General features: G+C 60.8%; 1 protein-coding gene and 1 long non-coding RNA gene across 12 annotated transcripts; one reads left to right on the forward strand and one right to left on the reverse strand.

Annotated features, from left to right (window-relative positions):
* Window positions 1–851: 851 nt before the first annotated feature.
* Window positions 852–21,940, forward strand: RIMS3 (regulating synaptic membrane exocytosis 3). 11 transcript variants are annotated; one of them, XM_074563240.1, is made up of 7 exons: window positions 852–945; window positions 11,656–11,929; window positions 13,414–13,555; window positions 13,670–13,782; window positions 15,454–15,555; window positions 15,671–15,810; window positions 16,021–21,940. In XM_074563240.1, exons 2-7 carry the CDS (start codon window positions 11,710–11,712, stop codon window positions 16,231–16,233), a joined length of 930 nt encoding a protein of 309 aa, XP_074419341.1. In that variant the 5' UTR covers window positions 852–945; window positions 11,656–11,709; the 3' UTR covers window positions 16,234–21,940. The 11 variants fall into 11 exon arrangements, 5 of the variants coding, with proteins under 5 accessions (XP_074419341.1, XP_074419342.1, XP_074419338.1 ...); XM_074563241.1 differs by having other exon boundaries at window positions 941–1,199; XM_074563237.1 differs by lacking the exon at window positions 852–945 and adding an exon at window positions 8,382–8,605.
* LOC141733194 (uncharacterized) lies at window positions 2,787–7,860 on the reverse strand. Its single transcript, XR_012584238.1, has 3 exons — window positions 7,683–7,860; window positions 4,912–5,135; window positions 2,787–2,888 (listed from the first exon to the last, which is right to left on the reverse strand). It is a non-coding gene; the product is annotated as an uncharacterized LOC141733194 (long non-coding RNA).
* Window positions 21,941–22,997: the final 1,057 nt, after the last annotated feature.

Here is a 22,997-nt window from a genome sequence, read left to right on the forward strand (position 1 = left end):
TGCGTCTCTCCCGGCGGGAGGTCGCCAAGGGATCCCGGAGCAACCCGCACGGGGAAGCAGAAAACCAGAGTCAGTCAGAAACTTTCCTGCCAATGGAACTGAAAATGTTGTCATTATTATTTTATTATTGCCGTGAAACTTCATGTTTTATCATTAAAATATGGACGTTGAAAAAAACCCAAAATGTTGGGAGGAGAGGCTTTTCACCACCGAGTCACGTGTTACCACTATCTCTTCCCCTGAAACAATATGTTCCCAGGACTGACACTTTCCCCACAAAGCTGGAAGTTTTCTTTGATGAAATAGCCTTCCTTACCGAGATATTTTCAGCCAGTTTTTCTAAATATTACTCATAAAGGCCCCCTCCAGACAACCTCTCTCCCTCCCTGAGTTTGTTTATATGCTTTGAATTCTGTTAGGAAACCATCTCCCTACTTCAGCGATGTTTTATCCAAGTTTCCATATTTAGTTCTTTCAGCTATTCCTGCTCCTTAACCAGTTTTCCCGTGCACGACACCAGGACCCGATCACATCCTGGCTCTCCCAAGCATCCCCTTCCCCTCCAGCAGCCACCCCATCCTCCCTGCTCCGACCCACCCGGGGGCTGCGGTCCCAAATCACCCCCCAGGCCCTCACGCCAATCCGGAGGCTTTGCCCACGAGGGCCGGGTGGTTCCCCGCAGCCCAGGGAGCCTGTGGCAGCCCCGGGACCCCCGGCATGGCGAGGATGGAGAGCCCACCCTCTGGGAAAGTCAAACCCGGCGTTATTTTAGGGAGGGACAGAGTTAAAGTTGGCGAAGGAGGGTTTCCTCCTGGCACGTGGCTCCATGTCAGCCGCGGTGTGCAGCCTGCAGAGGAAACGCAGGGAAAGCACTGGAGGAATTTACCACGAGTAAAAAGAGACACTGCTTAGAGAGAAATTAGCGTCGGTATTCAGGGAGCCAAGGTGAGTCCAAGGGCAGCACGGGAACCGGGGCTGCTTCTCCGCTCAAACTTTCTCCTTTGGAAGGAATTAGGGCACAAGAAGTGCCCCCTCGGTCCCCGTCCCCCCGGGAGGGCCACGCTCGCTCTCTGGCAGCAGCCGAAAGGCTGGGAGCACGAGGAGACAGCGGGGATTGGAGCCGGGAGGTTTATGTGTTCCCGAAGGAGCAGGCACTGCGGCCACCCAGGAGGAGCAGGGACCGGCTGGCAGCACTTCAGGTCTGGCTGGAGGCTCCCGTGGGCAACACTGGGGGGCTGGCTGATGGGCGTGGGGTCTGGCTGGTGACTCTTGGGGTCTGGGTGGCAACTCTTGGGGTCTGGCTGGCAACTCTTGGGGTCTGGCTGGTGGGACAAGGGTCAGGTTGGCAGCTCTTGGGGTCCAGTTGATGGGTGTAGGGTCTGGCTGGTGACTCTCGGGGTTTGGCTGGCAGGTGTAGAGTCCTGCTGGTGGATTTTGGGGTCCAGTCGATGGGTGTAGAGTCTGCCTGGTGACTCTCGGGGTCTGGCTGGCAGGCGTTGTGCCTGGTTGATGGGTGTAGGATCCAGCTGGAGGCTCTTGGGGTCCAGCTGGCATAGGCAGAGTCCTGCTGGTGGATTCTGGGGTCCAACTGATGGGTGTAGGGTCCAACTGGTAACTCTTGGGGTTTGACTGGCATGTGTAGGGTCCTGCTTGAGGCTCTTGGGGTCTGGTTGGTGGGTGTAGAGTCTGGCTGGTGACTCTTGGGATCTGGCTGGCAGGTGTAGTGTGTGGTTGATGGGTGTAGGGTCCAGCTGGAGGCTCTCGGGGTCCGGCTGACAGGAGGAGGGTGCAGCCAGCAGCCCTTAGGATCCGACTGATGGGCGCAGGGTCCAGCCGGTGGCTTTTGGGGTGCAGCCGGCAGCTCTCGGCACGCTGCTGCGGGGAGCAGGACGCAGCCGGCAGCTTTCGGGGGGCGCCGTGCAGCCCCGGGTCGGACCCTCGGGGGGGACGCCGGCCCCCCTCGGCGGCAGCCCGGTCCGTCGGGGCCGGGCGCGGGGCTCCCCCGCCCGCCGCTCCCAGCAGCCCGCCGGGGCCGAGGGGAGGAGCGGGCACGGGCGGCGGCGGCGGCGGCGGCAGCGGCGGTGAGTGCCCGCGGCGGCGGCGCGGGGTGGGGCGCTGCCGGGCGAGCGGGACGGCCACCGCCTCGGTCCCCGCGGCCACCGGCGGGGAGCGGGGCCGCACCTGCCTCGGAGCATCCCCCGCCGGCGGCCGGGGTTGGGGAGGGGCGGTGATTTTGGGGGATGCCCATCGCGGATGCGGTGCCGGGGAGGAGCGGGACGGGCGCTGCGGCAGCCCCGGGAGGGTAGAGGGGAGAAGAGGGGTCCCGACCCGCGGTGGGACAGCCCCGGTGCTCCTCCCGCACCCCACGGCTGCCAACGAGGTGTGCCTGGCACCCCTAAAACATACTCCAGGCTCCGTGCGGAGACGTCGTACCCCAAAAACATCGCTGCACCGAAAGCGTGGGGGCTGTGGCCGCGCTCTCCCCGTGCCCGAGGGCTCCCCGGCTGGGCGCCGCTGGGGCCAGTTTACCGGAGCCCTCCCCGGCTCAGGGCGGCGGGCAGCGTTTCCCAGCTAGCGGCTCGGGAACAGGAGCGCTTTTCCGTGCCATCCATCATCCCCGCTGAAAGCCCGTTGACGTCAACCCCATCCCGTGCACGACGGTCCCGCCACCGGGGAAATGGGGGTTAGGGACTGGGGAAAGCAGTGGGTCCTGCCTGGGGAGGGCTTTGCCTCGGGGCCTCACCCTCCCACCGAGCAGCCCACGTAACGCCAGCACTCACCTCTTCCCGGCGTCTCCAGCCTGCGCTTCGTACATTGATTTGACTCTGCTCGGTCCGGAGAGCTTGTTCTGCCCTCCATGGCGTTTTGGGCAGGTGCTGTGGCTGGTTCTGTAGGGAAATCCATTAAAGAACTGGTGAGGAGGAGTGAAACAATGGCCCGGGACGGGCAGAGGCCCCTGCGTTGCCCCTGCTAACTCTATACTGGGGTTTCAGTAAGTGGGGAGAAGTCCGAGGGCAGTGTGGGCATCGCTTACCCCCCGCCGCGGGGAAGCACCTGAATGGGCATGGGCCTGCCTGGCCACCGCATCCGCTGTGCTGCTGCGGAGCGATGGCTGCTCTGCACCTCCAAATGGGCCCCCCCAGAGCCAGGGCCACCACCTGGGTGCTCATACTGAGCTGCAGAGTTGTCCCGGCAGGAGGTGGTGGCCATGCCAGGCTCTGTGGTGGCCGGTGCCCACTCCCGGGGGTCTGGGAAGTGTCAGCAGGGGTCTTTCGAGGCTGAGCAAAACAATTAGCCCTGGGCTGAATTGCACCACTTGGCGCGCAGGGAGCATCCCGTGGGGCTGGGCTGCTGATTTCATTATGCGCTGAGAGCAAGAGCCTGCGATCCCCTCGGGCCGGCGGCGCAGCACAGACCCGTCGGCTTCGCTGCCAGGCACCACAGCCTGCGGATGTCCCTCACCACCGGACAAGGGGCCGCCTGCCCGAGCCAGCCCTGGCACGGCCGGCTGTGTGGCATGGCCCCTTCCCCGAGCAGTGGAGCGGCCGCTCCCGCTCCTCTCCCCTCCAGCCCCAATTTAGACGCGTGCTGGTTTCTTTCTACATCAACACCTCTCAAAAGCCAGCCCTTCTGCTGCGCTCACGCGGCTCTCTCGAGGAGCCACGCACCTTCTCCGACATCCCTTGCCAGGGCAAATTCTTGCCGCCTCCCACGTCCCAGCGCTCCTGGGCTCTCGCTTTGTCCCCATTTCAGCCCCGTCATCGCGGCACCGGTCGCAGTAGCCTTTGTGGGACACGGACACCGATGAGATGGCGGTGTCTTCGTCTGCCCCTTGCACATCAAACTGGGAGGCAAATCCCCACCGGCTTCCCCCGACACCCCAGGTCCATCTTCCCACAGCTTCTGCTGCCCCTCAAGCTCAGCCCCTGCGGATCGGGCCCGTGGTGGGCTCACGCCTGCTCTCGCTGCGCTGCAGCCCCCTGGGAAGCATCAGCACATTGAGGCGAGATGCAGTCTAAGGTTATGAAAACGCCTAATTCTCCTGCTTATTAAAACCCAAGCCGTGCGGCACCATCTCCTTGCATCCATTTCAATGCACTTAAAATGTTTTGTCACAGCATCTCAAATAGCAGGGAAACAGGCTCATTTAGTAATTATTTTAAAGCGATTTAGCGCGGGATTGACAGCCCTGCTGACACGCCGCGCTCGCTGCCTGCCGGGTTCAGGGGCTCCCCTGAATGTGATGCTGTGTCCGACTGCGGAGGGATCACGGTGGGACCCTCCCTGGGGTCCTCATCCTCCCCACAGACAAAGCGGCTCCCGGAGCTGGAGGTCTCTCAGCCTGAAAATAGCGAATTGCGCCTATTTTAGTTGCTGGGCGGTGGAGTGATGCGGGAGCATTTGCCCTTCGCCCCAGGCACACTTGTGTGTTGCCGTCTCCCCAGCCGAGGCACCCGTGCTCCGGAGAGCAGCGTCTCACCGGCGGCAGCACCTCGCCGGGAGCAGCCGCTCCAGCGCCTCGTCGGCCCATCTTCCCGCTCTGCCGGGGCCGCGGGTGCCGGTGCCGGCCCAGGAGAGCTGCCCTGGCTCCTCTCGCCAGGTCGGGCACCGACCACGATGGGCATTTGCCGCAGGCAGTGCCAGGCTCCCACCACCTCCTGGCATCGCTCCGGCTCACAGAAGCCTTCCTACGGCAAGCAAGATTTTTGCTGATCCCATAAGAAGCTTTGCTGTAATAGTGCAGCCTTAGCATTTAAAAAGCAACTTTTTCTGCAAACAGGCTGCCTCACCCCCCGGCTCCCGCTGAGCCAGCTGGGACCTGCGGGCTGGACGTGGCCGGGCAGGGTGGATTGGACCCAGTCAAACGGGGTCTGGGCTGCTGGCACCGGGCTGTCACGGGGCCATGCTCACCGATCTGCTGCTGGACACGGAGCTGGGGGGGCCGCAGGGAACGCGGGTGGGTTTGGTCACCCGTCCTGGAGCTGCAGAGCTGGTGGCTTGGTGCCGGGGAGCCCAACACGGGGCCGCGGCGTTGGGCATCTCTGCGGTGAGCAGGGGAGCAACCGGGGCAGAAGATGGTGAGATTTGAGCCCGAGGGCACTTCACAGCTCTTGCCCCACGTGGGATACAGAGCCCTGAAAAGACAAAGCGATATTTGTAAGGCAGAAGGAGGAGGGAAAGAGGGGGCTGTTGGGTGCTGGCCACCAGTGGAAGGAAATCGGATGTTCTCTGCCAGAAGAGGAGCGCTGGTAGGAGCAGCAGAAAGCCAGAGCTGATAGCAGTCCTTCCCCTGGAGGAAGCAGCTCCATGAAATATTGATGGGATTCACACACACAGGCGAGCGGTGTGAGCTGCATTGCAGAGCTCGGAGCCATGCAGCCGGGAAGGCAGCGGCTGCTGGGTAACGGGAAAAGCTCCTTCCCACAGCCCCTCCGTGCCGGTGGAGGTTAGTACTGGCCCCAGCGCCGTCGTGGCGGTACAAGCCCTCTGCCTAAGCACCGGCAAGGGGCTGTTGGGGTCTGGGTGCCGGTGACCCCATCCCCGACCCATCCTGGGGCCACCAAAGGGCCTGGGCTGGTTTCTTCTGTCCCTGCTGCCTCCCCATGGACGTGGCCCAGTTGTCAGGGCCGCCTGGCTGCAGCGTCACGCTACTCAAGGCAGCTGCTGGCAGCGGCCACATGCCCGCTCCTGTGTCCCCAGCGAGGTCCGGCTCCGTCTCAAGCTGCCCATCATGGCCAAAACCAGCCCCGGGGTGCAGCCAACACAGGGACCATGAGATTTGCCCTGCCTGGTCCAGGCAGCACGTCTGCGGGATGCGAGCCGTCAGGGATGCCCCGGTGCTTGCCGCAGTGCCGTGAGCCCTCGCCACCAGACAGCTAGCCCAGCAGGCCGGGCGCAGCGGGAGCCGGCCGTCCCCCAGCCACAGCCCTGCCGGGTGGCATTTGCTCCTCTGATTCTTTTATGTTGCCTAGGAAACGGCAGGATTCAGCAAAGATCTGATTTAACCGAGTGGCAGACGTCACGCAGGGACACGGGGGAAAGGGACGGCGTGGTCAGGGCACTGGCCCTGGGCTCCCAGCGTCTCGGAGGGGGTTTAGCCCGAGATCAGGCCACCAGACAGGGGGAGACATGGGCTCCCACGTCCTTCCCCCCCACCCAGTGAAGGATGGCAGCGAGGTGGGTGCAGGAAGATGCTGTGTTCCTGCCTGTCCCTCCTGGAGATACTCGGTTCCCGGTCCTGGTGCTCCCAGACGGATCCCGTCTGCCAGGAGCACCGATTCCGTTGGAGCTGCGGCCCCCAGCCTGGCTGGAGATGGACACGTGCTCCGTGAGCGGGGATGGCAAGGAGCTCACCGTGGCCGAGGCGTGTGTGGGCACAGCCGGGACCAGGGAAGGTTCACCCTCCGGCACAGGACAGCGGGTTCTTGTGTGTCAGTGCTGCGCTGGAGACGCCACGCAGGGCTGTGGCTCCCGTTACCTCTCGCTCGGGCTCCCAGCGGAGTCTGTCCCCACGCACAGGACACGGAGGAGAGCGCCTGGAGCAGGAAGGCTGTTCAGACCCGATCCACCCCCGGCCTTCAGGAATACCATCCCACTGCTCATCCCAGAAGAGATGCGATGCGTTGTGTGGGTCGCTGGAAGAGCTGCTCTCCATGAAACCACCTCTCAGCCCTTGGGGACGTCCCCAGGCCGCAGCATTGGCCGCTGCCACCACCATCCCGTCGGCAGGTCCGTGCAGGGACCGAGCTCTTCCCCCACACCACGACCATCGGCACTTCCCATCCCGGTGGAAAGCCTCCTGGTGCCGCAGACAGACCGGGCTGCACGGTCGCCTTCTCAGCAAAGCCCCGTGTGCCGGCACTGCCAACGCAAGCGGCTCCTGATGCTGCTCTCCCATCCCATCCCATCCCATCGGCAGCGCCAGCACCCGACAGCAGCTCTGGTAGTTTCCCCTCCTGCTCCCACCCAAGCACAGGGTGAGATTTTGGAGAATCATCCGTCCTGGAGCGACCCAGCCAGAGCATGCCACAGAGTTTGCCCCATGGCTCTCCTCCTCTCCTTCTTCCTGCCAGGCACAGGGTTGCCAAACCTTCCTCGGACAACAGCCAGGCCTTTTCCAGGTGCCCGGGCTGGAGCACCCTCGGGTGGGAGCTGCTCCGGGGGGATCCCTGAGCACAGCCCTGGCACTGCCCCATCCCAACTTCTCCCCTCTAAACTCCATGTCTCCCACAAACGGAGCACATTCGGACCCATCCTTTAATTTCAAGGTTCCTGTTTCCCATGGAGATTGCACAGGAGGATTAATGCCGTGCCTGCCGCGCGCTTCAGCCGGAATATAACTTGGATAACCTGCCTGGGCAATGGGACGCGCAGCTCCAGGAGCCGGAGTTACTTGCAAGTTCTCAGCTCATGTGCACTGAGTTGTGCCTCTTGCTGGGCAATTGAATTTGTATGAGCAACTGTCTATCAAACCTGAAGCAATTAATTAGAATTAAGTACTTTTAGGGGAAATAAGCCCTTGCCTTACTTCCCAACAGAAGGAGGAGCAGGTGCTCGTGCGCTGCGCTGCCGCGGCTCACCCTGAGCGTGGCGTGCCCTGCTCAGGACTGGCAGCAGCAGCTCTTTACGAGCTTTGGGTTTGGTTTTATTTTTCCCCCAAAAGTGCAGATTTTAGGGCCTACCTGCTCCAGGTGTCGGCAGCATTTCAGTGTTCTCCCTGCGGGCGGGGGGCTGCAGGGGCAGCTGGGGGCAGGAGGACCCACCGCCCTGTTGCTGGGGCTTTCCAACCCCGTCTCTCCCTGGGGACGGTCACCCTGGGGGCTTTGAGGGAGCAGAAATCCCCCAAAATCCCTCTGCCAGCTTCCCTGGTGAGGCAGCATCCCAGCCAGCCCCGCTTACTGCTGGGTGCTCATTTATCACCTCCCTCCTCCTCCTCCTCCTCCTCCTCCTCTCCCCGCCCGCCCCCAGGGACCCTTCCCCACCTGTGTGGGGACACCACGGGCTCCTCCCTCCTTCCCCACGGCCTTTGCCAAAGCACCCAACTTCCCCCATCGATGCTTTGCCCCCCGTTTCTATCTCAGTGGGGTGTTTGGGGCCAGGGCTCCCTCTCAGCCCCGTTCCTCGCCCCTCGCAGCCCCTGACACCGTGTGGGCAGTGGGATGTGCCGGCGGCGGGGCCGTACAGCTCTGATGGCCCCCCGGGGTCACCTGTGACCCCCCCACCCTTGCTCCCCACTTTTCCCAGCTCCGTCACCCCCCCGGCAGGTCCGTGACACCCGGCTGGGGGGGGGGACCCAGCGGGGTGACCGGGCACCCGGAGCCTGGCCCAGGGGTGCCCCCAACCCCACCGAGGCGCATCCCGCTCCGCTGGACCGCTCTGCCCCTGCTCGGGGCTGGGAGGAGAACTGGGTCAGCCATGTAACCATGGAGATGCTGAAGGAGATGCTGAAGCAGCGCCGGCACAGCCCCGCTCTCCAGAACCCTTTAAAGATTAACCAGCCCCGTCACCCTCCGTCTCCAGCCGGGGATGGGGCTGGGGGGCTGAGCCTCCTCGGCAGGGGGAGCGGGGCGGCTGCTGCCCAGTCCTCCTCCACCTGCGCAGGGCGGTAAGATGCCTCCGTCTCCTCTTTAACTTGGGGGTGCCGGTGCGGGGAGGGCTCGGCCCCGGCAGCCTCGCCGCAGCGGCGATGGGAATGCAACAGGGAGCCCGTTTTCCTGCCGGTCGTGCTCGTCTGCGCCTTGTGCATCGGTGCCGGGCGCTGGCTGCGTGTCCGCCCCGCAGCGGAGCAGCCGGGGGGATGCTACAGCCATGACACCTCTCCCGGCTGCTCAGCCGGTGCCCGGTGGCTCCCTGCATCCCACAGCCATCCCGGTCCGTGGGGGAACAGGGCCTGGCTCACTGGAGAAGGACGGTGCGTGGCGGCGGTAAGGGCTGGCGGGGGCTGCGGGAGCTGCCCCCCACTCCGGCGGCTCGGGGATGTGCTTCCATGGCAGGGAAGCAGGGGGCTTGCGTGCGATCCAGCCGCTGCTGGAGCATCGCGGTGGTTTGTTCTGAGAATGCCGGTGTTTTGCCAATATAGAGGACAAATAAAATCTGGAGCGGGGGTGAAGGGAAGCGTGGTGCCGATCTCTGCGTCCCCCCACCCGCTGCTGGGGACGGGGAGCTGGGGGAGAGGCAGCATCAGGGCTGCCTGTGCCGGCTGGGCATGCTGTGGTGGTGGCCGGGCATGCTGTGGTGGTGGCCAGGGATGCTGTGGTGGTGGCCGGGCATGCTGTGGTGGTGGCCAGGGATGCTGTGGTGGTGGCCGGGCATGCTGTGGTGGTGGCCAGGGATGCTGTGGTGGTGGCCAGGGATGCTGTGGCGGTGGCCGGGCATGCTGTGGCGGTGGCCAGGGATGCTGTGGCGGTGGCCGGGCATGTTGTGGTGGTGGCCAGGGATGCTGTGGCGGTGGCTGGGCATGCTGTGGCGGTGGCCGGGCATGCTGTGGCGGTGGCCGAGGATGCCGTGGTGGTGGCCAGGGATGCTGTGGCGGTGGCCAAGGCTGGCTCGACGATGGCACCCACAGGCTCTGGAGCTCTTGGTGCTCGGGCTCCGGCTGGGCTCCACTCAGCAGCGAGCACTGGGCACCCCGTGATCCCCCCGTCTGTCACCCGCTCCCCGCAGAGGCCAGAGGCAGATTGGGAAAAGAGATAGGGGGTAAAATTATGGGCAGGATAAAGAAAATCCTTCCCTTGGGCTGAGGAGCCTGCGCTCCCCGTCCTTTGCAGTGGATTATCCCCGTGTGTGTTGCATTGGGAATGATCCCATTAGCGCTGTGCTCTCCTGATCTAATTTGCCTCCACCAGAGCCTGGTGCTCTCCTGGCGGCTGAAGCGCCGAGCGGGGAAAACAGCAGTGGGAGCCTTTTGTGTGTTCCTGGCGGGGGAAATTACGGGGCTGGGTTGTGCCAGAGCCCTTCTCGCCCGTGAAGCCGCCGGGAGAGGCCCGAGCCGGGTGCTGCAGCCGGCTGAGCCCCTGCAGAGGGACGGCGCTTGTTTTGGCACGGTCTCGCAGCAGGTTTGCAGGTGGGGAAACTGAGGCATGGGGTCGGGAAGCTGAGGACGCACTGAGGCTGCGGTTGGGATCCATTCCTTGCGGCATGCTGAGAAACCCCAGCCCTTGTGAGCAGCCACAGCGGGTTTAGAGCCTGGAGAGTGGCGGGCGGCGTTGGAAAACGCTCATCCCAAAGGTCCCGGGGGTAGCGGCTCAGCCCCGACTCCTCCTCGAGGAGACGCTGAGCGTAGGGCAAGCGCTGCTGGCTGCTCTCGCCCATCTCGGCTTGGCGCGATGGCCGGCTCCGGAGCTGGTGCTCACCCCACACCGACGGCTTTATCCAAGGGCTCGAACCCTCCTGTGGGGGGCTCGGCAGCAAAGGCAGGACCCCCCTGTGGGACGTACACAAGGGGAAGCATGTGCTGCGGTCGTGGTGCACCCCCAAATCTTGCCGAACGCAAGCGGCCGTGCCGGGGTCCCGCTCGGGAACGAGCAGGGCTGGGGTGAAAGCGGTGGGACACGGCTACGCACTCACCCGGGCAGAGCAGGGGCGGGGGGAAACACCAGCCAGACGGGAAACGGGGGGCGGCTGCTGCTCTCTGGGGCTCATTAATGATATTAATGACTAATCGCCCACTTGCCCCTGTTCGCATCCCTTCTGCAATTGATAAATCAGCGGTGCTGGAGCCCAGCCTGCGGCTCCCGTTGGGTCTCAGCCCAGCCCTGCCCTGCGAAGCTCCTTCCCCCGAGGGCAGCGGGCAGCAGAAGCCCCCGCCGTCCCCAGCCAGACTGACTGCCCGTCCCCAGCCAGAACTCGTCCTCGACGCTTGCAGCCGTCACTCTCTCTCTCGAAAGAGAAATATTTTTCCAGGCGTTGCCTCCATCCATTATCATAAAGTGGCTTCACTTGGCCTGGAGTTAATAATTCACCTTTCCTTGGAAGATGGATGCTCCCATCCCGCTGGAGTTTAAATATTCATGGGGAAGGGAAGGGAGCCACCGCTGCGCCGCGCGGGAGGTCTGGCAGCCGCGTCGCAGCCTCTGCCGCCAGCGAACGCCCCACACCCCGGCACCCCCAGAACCCCCAGCGGGGTCCCTCCAGGCTCCGGCGGCTGCCGGGGCTCCACGGTGGAGCCGGGTGGCAGGTGGCCGTGTCAGGGCACAGTGGGGGTGCTGCAGCCGCCGTGAGGAGGAGGAGGAGACGCGCGGGAGGAACTTTGCTGGTTGCAATGTTGGATACCTTCAGCGGAGGTGGACGGGGCTGTCCCCAAGCCTCAGCGTCACCTCCTGCTCCTGAGCCTGGGGGTTGGTGACGCACCGAGCCCTCTGCCCACCGGTGGCTCCCTCCCGGCGGCTCCCTCCCGGCCACCATGGGCTGTCCGGGTCCCATGGGACAAGGCTGGTGGGTCCGCCCCATGCAGGGGGGTCCTGCACCCCTTCCCTCGCCGGCCCCGGGTGGGTAACGTTGGCGCTGGTGGGTTGTGCCACCTGAATGCCATGGCTTTGGGGGATCATCCATCCCCGTGTGGCTGCTCCGGGTGGGAGCGTGGTGACGTGGCCAGTGCCACCGCCCAGCGTTGCTGGCCTTGACACGTCCCCTGGCTTTTCCACTCCCCCCCCGCAGCTGATCCCACCCAGCAGAGCCGGGGCCGGCGAGCAGGCGAGCGAGCGGCTGACCATGTTCAACGGGGATGCCAGCTCCTCGGCGGCCAGGAGCGTCGTCCGCAGCTCCAGCATCAGCGGCGAGATGTACAACATCGAGAGGAGCGCGCGGGGCAGCGCCGACTCCGTCACCATCACCGCCAGCAAGAAGCGACGCTCCAGCCTGGGCGCCAAGATGGTGGCCATCGTGGGGCTGTCCCAGTGGAGCAAGAGCACGCTGCAGCTCAACCAGACCGGTGAGACCCCCCCCCGGATCCCCACATCCCCCCCGGCACCCCCAGAGCCCTCCCTTTGCTTTTAGGAGAGGGGCAGGCTCCCGGCTGCCCACAGCGATGCTCGAGCTGCATGTGTTTGATGGAAACACCTAAAAAAGCCCAACACAACCCCCCCCAGCACTTCTCCAGGTGTCAAATCCATCGGCAAACCTGAGGTGGGGACGTTGCTGGAGCTCTGCCAGTGTGGGGGGGGGATGGATCTGGGCTCCGTGTCCCCCCCCCCAGTAACGGCCAGTCCCGGCTGCGGGCAGGGAGGGAGCTCGGAGAAAGGACTTGTCAAACGCTCCAGCTCTGGGAAATATTTAAAGGCTTAAAATAGCTTTTTAAAGGGTGGGGGAAGCAAAAAAGCTCATTTTAGTGCAGACTTTCTCTCTAGTTATCGCTTTTTTATTCTGGTTCTTGTTGGCATTTCATGATTCGGGAGATGTTCTATAAAGAGAGGAGTTAATTGGGAGCCCCGCACATCCCAGGTGTTTCTGAAGGGCTATAATTATCCCCAGGAGCCAGGTGAGAGGTGCCGGAGCGGGGCAGAGCCACACCTGGGGACGGCGGGACCGGGACCCTTGGGGCTACGGGTGCCCAGGGGAGCAGCGCCTGCGCCGGGGGGGCTGCCAGGGCCAGGCAAATGCTTCCATGGGGGGGGCCCAGAGTGAGCAGGACAAACCTGGCTCCCCCAGGAGCAACCGCGGCGCTGTGCTGACACACGCACGGTCACGCAGCGGGAGCGGGGCTGCCGGCGGTGCCAGGGATGCCGGCAATGCCAGGGCTGCCGGCGGTGCCAGGGATGGATGCTGGGTCCACGCTCCTCCTTCTGCCATCTGCCGCCACTGGGGACATGTGGCAGCAGGGACGGTGTGACCGCGTGGAGAAAGGGAGACTTTGCTCATCAGCCCGTGTTGGGGCTGTTCCTGTTTGCGGCACCCGGGGGGGGCCGTGGGACACCCGTCCCCTGCGGCACGGGGACGTCGTCACGTGTCGACGGGGCTCTGGGGATTGTGGAGGCCGGGAGGTGGCTCTGCAGCAGTTGCTGGGATGGTGTCAGCACACGTGAGCTGAGTCTGGCAGGTCTCAGCACACGGGGGAGGTGACTGCGGTGCGGGGGGGCTCTCAGCCACGCAAAGGCACAATGGCGAGGGCTGTGGGGAGAGATGGGGCTGGGACACAGGGGGTGCGGGCAGCCCGTGGCTCTCCAGCAGGGTGTGAGTGGCACCGGGACACGTGCCTGCGCGGGGTCCTGCAGGGTTTCATCCCCAGGGATGAAATCCGAATCACTAAATCATGCTGAGTAACATACCGAAAGCGGGGAGCAGCACGTGGGGAGGCTCCGGCCGTGCCCGGCATCCCGGTTTGTCCGTCTGGTTTGACGCCCATTCCGCAGGAGGGTGCGGGGGCAGCCAGCGCTTCCCAGGCTCATCCCCAGGCTCACCCCCTGTCTCGGCTTCCAGAGGGTGGCCCCAAAAAGCTGCGCAGCAACATCCGGAGGAGCACAGAGACCGGCATCGCGGTGGAGATGAGGACCAGGGTCACCCGACAAGGCAGCCGGGAGTCCACCGACGGCAGCACCAACAGCAACAGCTCCGACGGCACGTAAGGCACCGCGCGGGGGGGCCGGGAGCTGGGGCTGGGCATCCCCCCCGCGCTGCCAGGGGCTCTCACTTCAGCCTGATGCTCCATGGAAGCCCTTTGCCCTCCCCGGCGCAGGTTCATCTTCCCCACGACCCGGCTGGGCGCCGAGAGCCAGTTCAGCGATTTCCTCGACGGGCTGGGGCCGGGCCAGCTGGTGGGACGGCAAACGCTGGCCACCCCGCCGATGGGTGAGTGCCGGCCGCAGGGGGGTCCCTGCCCGGGCAGGGGGTGCCGGTGCCATCTCCCGCCCCGCGGAGCGAGGGTTGGGGTTGCGTTTTGGCTGGTGCGGGGCTGGGCAGGGCAGAAGGATGCTCCAGCGACAGGGAAGGGGCTGCCTGGGGGGGAAGCGGCCGTGTGCTGCTCCATGGGGCACTGGCTCCGGGGGACAGGCTTGATCCCGGCAGCATCCCATGCCGAGCACATGCCGGGGGGGTGCATGGCTTGCAGGAGCCCTGGCCTTCCCCGCTGCTCCCGCTGCCGGCTCCGCACCGGGAGGGAACGTCACGCAGGGCTCCAGGCAGGACACCCGCCGGGGGAAGCAGCAGCTCTGCCTTTTCCCGAGGCCTCTCCTCTGCAGCAGCTCCTCCGAGCATCCCGCCGCAGAGGGGACCCAACTAAACCGCCTTTTGTTCCGTTTTTCCCTTTTAAATCCAAAATGGCTACGGAAAGTCCCCCCATGAATTTGAATTTCCAGCCAGCAGCAGCGTGTCCCTGGCTGCTCCCAGGACACACCGAGGTGTCTGCCCCGTGTCCTGCTGCGGGGCCGGAGCTGCCGGCAATGGGGAGAGCTGCCCCGGGGGGGACACACCAGGGTCCCATGTCCTGCCCCCTCCGTCCCCACGGCACAGGGACCTGGTCCTGCTGGCCCCGCGTAAACCCCCGGGAGGGTGGGAGGGAAGGGAAGGGGGGCAGTTGGACCCCTCTGGGTTTGCCCACCTCCCCCGGGAGGGGACACGTCCGGCTTCCCTTGGGACAAGGTCCCACAGTGCCGAATCCCTACACCATCAGCCGGTTCCTGGCGCAGCCCCCGGTGCTGTCCCCTGACTTGCTGTTGAAATGCCAAGTGTGTTTTGAGACCATCCAGGTTCATCTCGCTCCTATTAAACCCCGCTGGGACGTCAGCTCACCCCTTCCCCGTCCCCATTCTCCCCCCCCCGGGGCCACAAGGCAGCGAGCGACGGGGACCCGCCAGCCAAGGGACGTACGTACGTACGGGCAGGACAGCGTAAGTGGGAGAACAACTTCACCCCGAGATCCAGAGGTGCCCGGCCACGTTTCCTCCCGCAGACGCCCCTCCGCAGGGAGCGGGGAAGGACCCCAGTGAAGCACCGGGGAGATGGGGGCTGGTGGGTGCTGGCCCCCGGGGGGTGCTCGGCCACCGACCCCTCCTGCTCTTGCCAGGGTCTCGCCTCCCCCTCCCGGCTGAGGGCATCGCCCGGCCAAGGCACCTCCCCGGTTAATCCCAGACCCTTTTCCCATCACGAGGGAAAAAATGCCGCCAACGAGGCTGCCGAGGGATGGAGCCAGTGGGGAGGGTGGGGAGTGGGGGGCTCTCACCTCTCTCTTTGCTGCTCACATCTAAGCGTCTTCACATCAGCTCGGCTTTGTCCTTCCTCTAAATTCAGGATAAGCCACGCTCCGGCGGCGGGATGCTCGGGCGCTTGAGCGCTGGGTGCTGAGGAGGGGGCGCAGGCGGTGGCAGGGGGGGAAGGGGCTGCCGGGCCCCAGAGACGACAGCTCCCGCCGGCTTTTCGGCAGCACCGAACGGGAGAGCTGGGGGGGACGCGGGGCTGCGGCTGTCCCCGGTGGGAGGTGGCCATCGGGAAGGTGCTGAGCGCGTCTCGTCTCCCCCGCCCCAGGCGATGTCCACGTCGGCATGGCTGACCGGAACGGGCAGCTGGAGGTGGAGGTGATCCAGGCCAGGGGGCTCATCCCGAAGATGGGTTCCAAGTCCATCCCTGGTAGGTGGCTGGGGAGGGAGGGGGTCGGAGGGGGAGTGCTGGGGACGGGCGCTGTGCTGGGACCGTCGCAGGAGCCAGCTCCGAGTCAGCGTTTCTCACCCGTTTTCCAACGCAGCCACCTACGTGAAGGTTTACCTGTTGGAGAACGGCGTCTGCCTGGCCAAGAAGAAGACCAAGGTGGTGAAGAAAACCTGTGACCCGTCCTACCAGCAGCCTCTGCTCTTCGAGGAGAGTCCCCAGGGCAAAGTCCTGCAGGTGACGCGCGCCCCGCACAGATTCTGGGGGACAGGGCGGGATCAGGGGAGCGAGGACAGGGCATAGAAACGCAGTGTCCTCACTGCTGTCCTTCAGACTGTAGCCTCCCTGTCCTGATCACGGCCAGCCACGCTGAATTTGCCGAGTTTCCCCCCAAAACTCCCACCTGGCGAGCGGGGCAGCTCCTCCAACGCCTTCTCTGCCCCGCAGGTGATCGTCTGGGGAGATTACGGGCGCATGGACCACAAGTGCTTCATGGGGATGGCCCAGATCGTCTTGGAGGAGCTGGATCTCTCCAGCGTGGTCGCGGGCTGGTACAAACTCTTCCCCACCTCCTCCCTGGCCGACTCCAGCATCGGGCCCCTGACGCGTCGCCTCTCCCAGTCCTCCCTGGAGAGCTCCACCAGCCCCTCCTGCCCGTAGGCACAGCTCGGTGGGAGAGGCCGGGAGGCAAAAGGAGACGTCCTGACCTACCAAAACTGTTAGTGGAGAGCTGTAAATATCCCGTCTTTTTTTTTTTTTCTTCCTTTTTTTCCTTTTTTTTTTTTTTTTTTTAAATCTCCTTCCCGAAACAAACCCGCTCCCCCCCGAGCACGTGTCCCGGCACACAGAGGGGGATGCTGCAGAGGGAGCGAGGACCGTGTGTTTTGAGACAGGGGAAGGAGAAGCAAACCCCCCACACACACCCCGGAGGGCTGCGACGCCGACCGCCCCCGAGACTGTTACCGCACCTCGTCCCGCCGGGAAGGAATGGAAGCGACACGTTTCTCTCCCGACCACCCGACGAGAGCATCTCGGTCCGATTCATTCAGCGCCGCTGCCGAGCAGCGCCTCGACGAGGTTTCTGTTCCTCCGATTCCATTTCCTTGCCTCCGAGGAAAAGGTAGCTTTGCAAAGGAAAAAAAAAAAACAAAACTCAGAAAAAAAATCCAACTCAGCACTATTATTTTTTTTTTCCCCCCAAGGAATGTAGCATCTTCTATTATGTAGCTTTGCCACGTGCTAACAACACACTCACTCTCTGCAATATCTAAGAGACTCCGGATGGACCGGAAACATCTGCCAGTCACTTCCCGTTTGTTCGTTTTCCGACACAAATCCCGCCACACTGAGCAAGCACTTCTGGTGGCCGTTTTTCTTTTTTATTTAACTTTTTTTTTTTTTTTGGTAGCATGTAGCCTGTGACCAGTGACATTGCCAAAGCGCGAGAGGACAGAAAAAGGTGCACTCGCCTCCCCTGAGCACGCGCTGGTCTCAGCCTCCTGTGTCACCACTGGCCCTGGGCTTGCGCAGCCAAAGCAAGACCCGGAATATAAACTCTGTGATGCCTCACGTGGAAGTTGGAGTCAGGAGAAGGTGACACGACCCAGCAGGAAAACCGCGATGCTGGTGGATCGTCTGGCTCCCGGCCCCTTCCTCCCGCGAGGGCCAGCTCGGGGTCCGGGATGCTCTCCGTGGATCAGGGATGTTCTCCTCGGATCCGGGATGCTCTCCTGGGGCCCGGGATGTTCTCCTCGGCTCCAGGCTGCTCCCCTCAATACTTGAATTCCAAGTAGGAGCCGAGGGTTGGCCGGCCCCGCGGCAGGACGCACCTTTCTCCAACTCTCGACTTGTTGGTACGCTACAGGGGAACATCTCAACAGCATCTTCTGCTGATCTGGAATTGGGGTGACTGAGAGGTTACGAACAAAGGACTAAATGCTTTGACTTTATTATCAGGATGAGTGTTTTGGGTTTTTTGTTTGTATGTTTTGTTTGTTTTTAAAGCAGCATTTTGGTTCCCCCCCGAGGGACCAGTTCTTGTAGCAAAACCAAGAATTATGGAAGCTTTTTTTGAAGGTGCCTAATGAAATTTGCTGAAAATACTCAGGGGAGACACCACTAGAAACTCTGGTTTCTTCATAAAATATACTTAACACAATGACTGTCCTGAAGGATCAGTTTCCAAAAGAGAGAAAAAAACAAACAACCAACACACCAAAAGATGAGCAGTCGTGAGACTGGAAGAGGACGAGAGGTGAATGGGGAATTGTCACCGAGCAGACAGCTCTGACCTTCAGTCTCTAACACAGATCGACCCACAGCACAGTTGGGATTTTTTACAGTTATTTCTTGGCAAAGCAGAGAATTCCACAATGCACAGAGCACAACAAACCAACCTGTGGTTCTCCTGGTGACGCCGGGAACGATGAACTAGCTCAAAGCTGTTGCCAGAATGGAACAAAAGCAAACCCGCAGGAACAGCCCGTTGCAGTGAAGCTCTTCCCTCCACAACCCCCAAAACGGGGGTCAGCAAAACTCCGCTGCTCGGCGGCTGGTTGACCCGACACCGCGAGGATTTTAGTGACATCGTGTCAAGGAATTTCAGCTGCTATGGTGGATTTTGGAACTTTACAAGTCAAAAAAAATCACTGTAGACCTCTGAGAAGAGAGCGAGCTGGATGCTGCTGACCCAGGGATGGAGAGGGGTCTGCCCAAGACGCCGGTACCTGCCTCCTCAAGGATTAAATCCTCGTTTCCCAGAGCGGGAAGCGCTCGTTCGAGCGACACGCGCTGGTTTCTGAGCTCGTGCTGAATGTCAGTGTGCAGGACGGCGGGACGCACGGACAGCCGCAGGCGGTTTGGGGAAGCAAACGCGGTGCCCTGACTGCCGGGACGGGGATAAACAACGGGCTGAACACGACGTTCCTTCCGAGCACGGAGCAGTTAGATGAGGCCAGCGACGCCTGCATGAGGCTAAACTTTCTCTGCCCTGGCGTGCTGGAATTTTGAATACACGTGAGGGAAGGCATCTTAAGAGGAAAAGCTTTCTGCTCCTTCAAGCTAACATTATTTGCTTTTGCTTTACAAACTCTATTTCAACGGGAAAAGGAAAAATCTGCCTGTGGCAGGACAATAAACCATGTCCACGGGGAACGGAACAGCAGCGTGGGCAGAGCTCTGCGGGTATTTTCTGCTCACTGGTGCGGAGACAGCATCCCACCCCCTTCCAGCATGGAGCCGGCTGGCTGTGCGGCTCTCCAGGGAGGCACAGAGCTTTCCCGGTCCCTCTCTCCACGCGCAACACAAGGCTTTTCTGGAGCTGGAGAACTGGCACAGACGCCGAGCAGCAGCAGCCCCGGGGCAGCCGGACCCACAGCAGCAGATGCCTCAGGTCCAGCAAAAGGCTCGCTGGTTCCGCACCCTGTGAAAACCTGCCCTTGCTGGCCCATGGAAAATCCAGGGAAAAGACCCGCCACAGCTGGAAGGCACACCTGGGTACTCCAGGGAACACGGAGAACCCAAGTACTTTGGCTTATTTATCATCATCAATAGACTGAGGGTGCATCGGAGGAGAACAGCGCAGCTCACGCCAGAACAAACCACACCCCAGTTCTTTCCCAGTGGGGTACTCTCGTCTGCTGGGTTCGGGGGGAACGATTCCTCCTGCTCAATGAGAGACCGGCAAGGTGGAGCCACCGCGCCAGTGACTTCCAGTGACCGTCACTCACTAGACAAACCGAGATCCATCAAAACCTTAACGTCTTCACTGTCAGCAACACGCGTCCTGTCCCCCCGGGCGGCTGGGACTCACTTCTCCAGGGAAGCATCTGGGTCAGGACCCACCTTACGCCAGTGTGGAAAAACCAAAATGGGAGGAGAGATGGAAACGTGCCACGTTCACATCGCGGCATCAGCTCCTTCGCGTCTCTGAGCGCCGGGGACCACGTGCCAGATGCTTTCCCTCCTCCAACAACAAGAACAAAGAGGCCAAGACACCCAGTTGCTTTCTACATCCAGAAAAACCACAAGCTTCTGGACTCCAGGTTTTTGTCTGGGGGAATGTTATTGCAAAGGGCATTTATTTTTTTTTTTTTTAACGTACTATATGATTTGCCAAAGGTGGCTGCGCTGCCTAGGTATTATGCACTGTTATTTCCTCCCTTTCTTCCACCTTCCATCAGGAAATTCAAACCATTTGAATTTCCAGATATTTTCCCCTAGAAAGAATAATTAAGTCTTAAATGGAATTAAACTTGCAGCCCGTTTCCTACCCAGCAGCAAGTGAGCACCCAGTAGCACCCACCTGAGACACAGAAGACCTTACCATAGCCCGGCCGACAGTAGATGCTGGTGTCGGAATCAAGGCACCCTACTTGAGTAACAAGGGTGGATTTTGCCAAAATAGCCTGGAAGTTATACTTAAACATCCCCTAAACTCTAGTAAAGAAATAAAAGTCTTGGCCCCGCAGCAAAGCACAGAAAGCACTAGATGATTTCGTGCCCAGGCCTAAGTTATCCCTGGGTTTTTGACAAGCCTGGAATGGGCTTTATTTGCCAAAGTTGAGTGACTGAAAATTTTCTAGGCTGCCAGAAGATGGGCCAGGCCTCTGGGCTCAATCAGAAATTAGCTCCTGTTTCATCTACGTCATAGAACGGGAGAGGATGCTTAGACAGAGTTTTCCGGAGATCAGGTGAGACACAGAACCAGTCACCTGGCCAGCAGTCACAAAACTAAACCTATTAAGTGGCTTTGGAAAATGGCACAGAACCACTGAGACGGTGGGAAATAGAGGCAATGGGCACAAACTTGAGCATAGGAAGTTCCACCTAAACATGAGGAGGAACTTCTTTGCTGTGAGGGTGGCAGAGCCCTGGCACAGGCTGCCCAGAGAGGTGGGGGAGTCTCTGTCTCTGGAGACATTCCAACCCCGCCTGGAGGCGTTCCTGTGCCACCTGCTCTGGGTGACCCTGCTCTGGCAGGGGGGTTGGACTAGATGATCTCCAGAGGGCCCTTCCAACCCTATGATTCTATGATTCTATGATTCCCTCCACGACCACCTTTTCCAGCTCCTAAAACCTTTTCTCCAGAAGCGGTTACAGATGTAGCTCTCAATAGCAAATACGAGACCAGGGACTGGCAGAGGAGCGGGATGGGGGTTCCCTTTGCTGGGAATCCCGTCTGTTCACCATCTCACGCGCCCGCTCCAGCAGCGACGAGACGTGAACCACCAAGCCTGCATTTGTAGGTGTTTGCCCACGTCGGTGCACGTGAGGAGTTAACGCATTTGAATATCCGTGCTCGTTTAAGTGAGCTTGCAAATACTCAGCAGCAGCGAGTACAATACAAAGGTCTTTACTGATATAAGGCCATTTATAAACACATCACCGGTGATGTTTTTCCAGGCGTAAAGAGTCTACCTTCTGTTTTCTTCCAGTTGACTCAGACACTTCTTCCCAGATTGATGTGAAACACTTGGACAACGCACATCTGTAAACTTCCTTAGGGGTGTGCATTTGGTTACTGATTTGGAAAATAACTGCATTTTAAAGGTCAAGGAACAGTGTTCAGGCACCGTTCTTCTTGATGGCTGAACTCAAAGTCTAAATGTGTTTTGCATCACAGATGGAAAAAGATATGAAGAGCTCTCTCCCTTTTCCTTTGGGTTTTCGTGCCTCCGGACAGATCCGTAGAATTACCTTCAGGAAGGGCAAGGTTGGCAGCCCGCGATGTGCTGAAGGCGTGACGGCCCGCCCCGGTGTTTCTCTAGCAAAGCTGTTTCAACTGGAAGTCTTCCTTCTACTCCACGGCCGCAGGCACAGAGAACACCCCAACCCTTGGCTGGTTGTTAGAGGTGCAGGAGTTACGTGTAGGAGCTAAAAAGAAGGTTGAAAGGCTGCAGAAAAGATTTCCTATGGAAAAAAAGCCAGCCTCTGCAGCAAGCAGGGTTGGAATGGGTGGGGTACAGACGTGCTACGCGTAACGCGGCTGAAGTCCCACAGAACAGACTCAGTGACCCGATGTGACAGTCACACTCACCTTAACCGAGCTGGTCCGTACTTGGGGAAGATGTAGGTTTTAAAAGTAGACTTAGAAAAAATGTACAGTAAAGGGCCTAAGTGTTTGTCTTGCTGTCCGAATAACCGCCGCACTGTTTGACCCCCATCATCTGCCTCGGGCGCAGACGCCAGGACGGCGCACGGGAGCACCCAGGGATCCCGGAGAAAGCAGCTCGGTTGGCAGCTGCCCCCGGGACCCAGGAGCTGGAGTGTGACCACTGGGCCTGTCTGAGCTCCGATTATCGGTATACCTCATTTATTATTTTTTTTTTCCCCTTCTTTCTCTCTCTCTTTTTTTTTTTTTTTTTTTTTTTTTAAGAACCAGAGCTTAGCGCGCTCTATCACATTCAGGTTATTTTTCCGTTGTACCTGTGCAATGAAGAGCAATGCCACGGGGTGTGCATTGACCACCTGCTGCCAGCCCCACCTCTGCTTCGTTTAGCACTTGCACTATTGATCGCCGAGCGAAAGGGCACGGGAAGCAAGAGGCCAGAGCGCTTCCCTGCAGGGAGGGATGGTTCGGCTGGACAGTAGGTACTGCGCTGGTAAAAAGGATGTAGATAAAAGCAGTCCAAAGGCTGCCCCTTAGCCCGGCACAGGCGGGTTTTTGCAGTCCTGCTCCCCTAAAAAGTCCTCCCCTCCCACCGAGGCGGCGAGCATCGCGGGTGCGATGGGCCGAGGACGGTGCTGCTGCTCTCGGAGGGGCACTAAGCCCTCGCTAAAGCTTTTGTCTGTCCCGCGGCTGGAGCGAGGGAGCCTCGGCAGCGGGCAGAAAGGGCGTCCCTCCAGCGGGACGACGGGCATTGAATATCAGTCCCATTTCCAAACAGGATCGCTGTCCGAATATATTCACTAGATCCCCGTACTCGCTAAAAAAAGGGACCTTTGCCCTAACGCTTGCAGTGAAGCGACACTTGATGCCAGAGAGCCTCCGGACGGAGCAGCACCCCCGCCTTGTCCCCAGCTGGCCAGGGACCCTGGCAGCGGATGCCTCTTGAATGTTAGCACTTTGAAGTTGGTGGCCTTGTTTTCTTAAAAGGGCTTGATCTTTTCATGCAGTTAAAAGTAAATAATCGTCCCCATCATGTTGTCCTACTCCCCACCTCAAAATTAAGCGATGAACAAGCACCTGGACCGTTTAAGACATTGTCCAGGACTCAAGAATCTGTCATTAATCTCAGAAGTTTATACCTCAAATATAAAAACATATACATCCGTCTTAGTGACAACACTTGGTAAAGTAGCAGCTCCAAGTCTGAACTGAACTGTGTCCTTGAATTTGCTTACTAATGGCACCAGGAGAAAAAACCAAACCCACGTACGCACACAGAGAAAAGCACCAACTCATTTTTCGGAAGCAACCAAAC

Source organism: Larus michahellis, chromosome 19 (assembly GCF_964199755.1).
Source record: "Larus michahellis chromosome 19, bLarMic1.1, whole genome shotgun sequence".
Lineage (NCBI taxonomy): Eukaryota > Metazoa > Chordata > Aves > Charadriiformes > Laridae > Larus > Larus michahellis.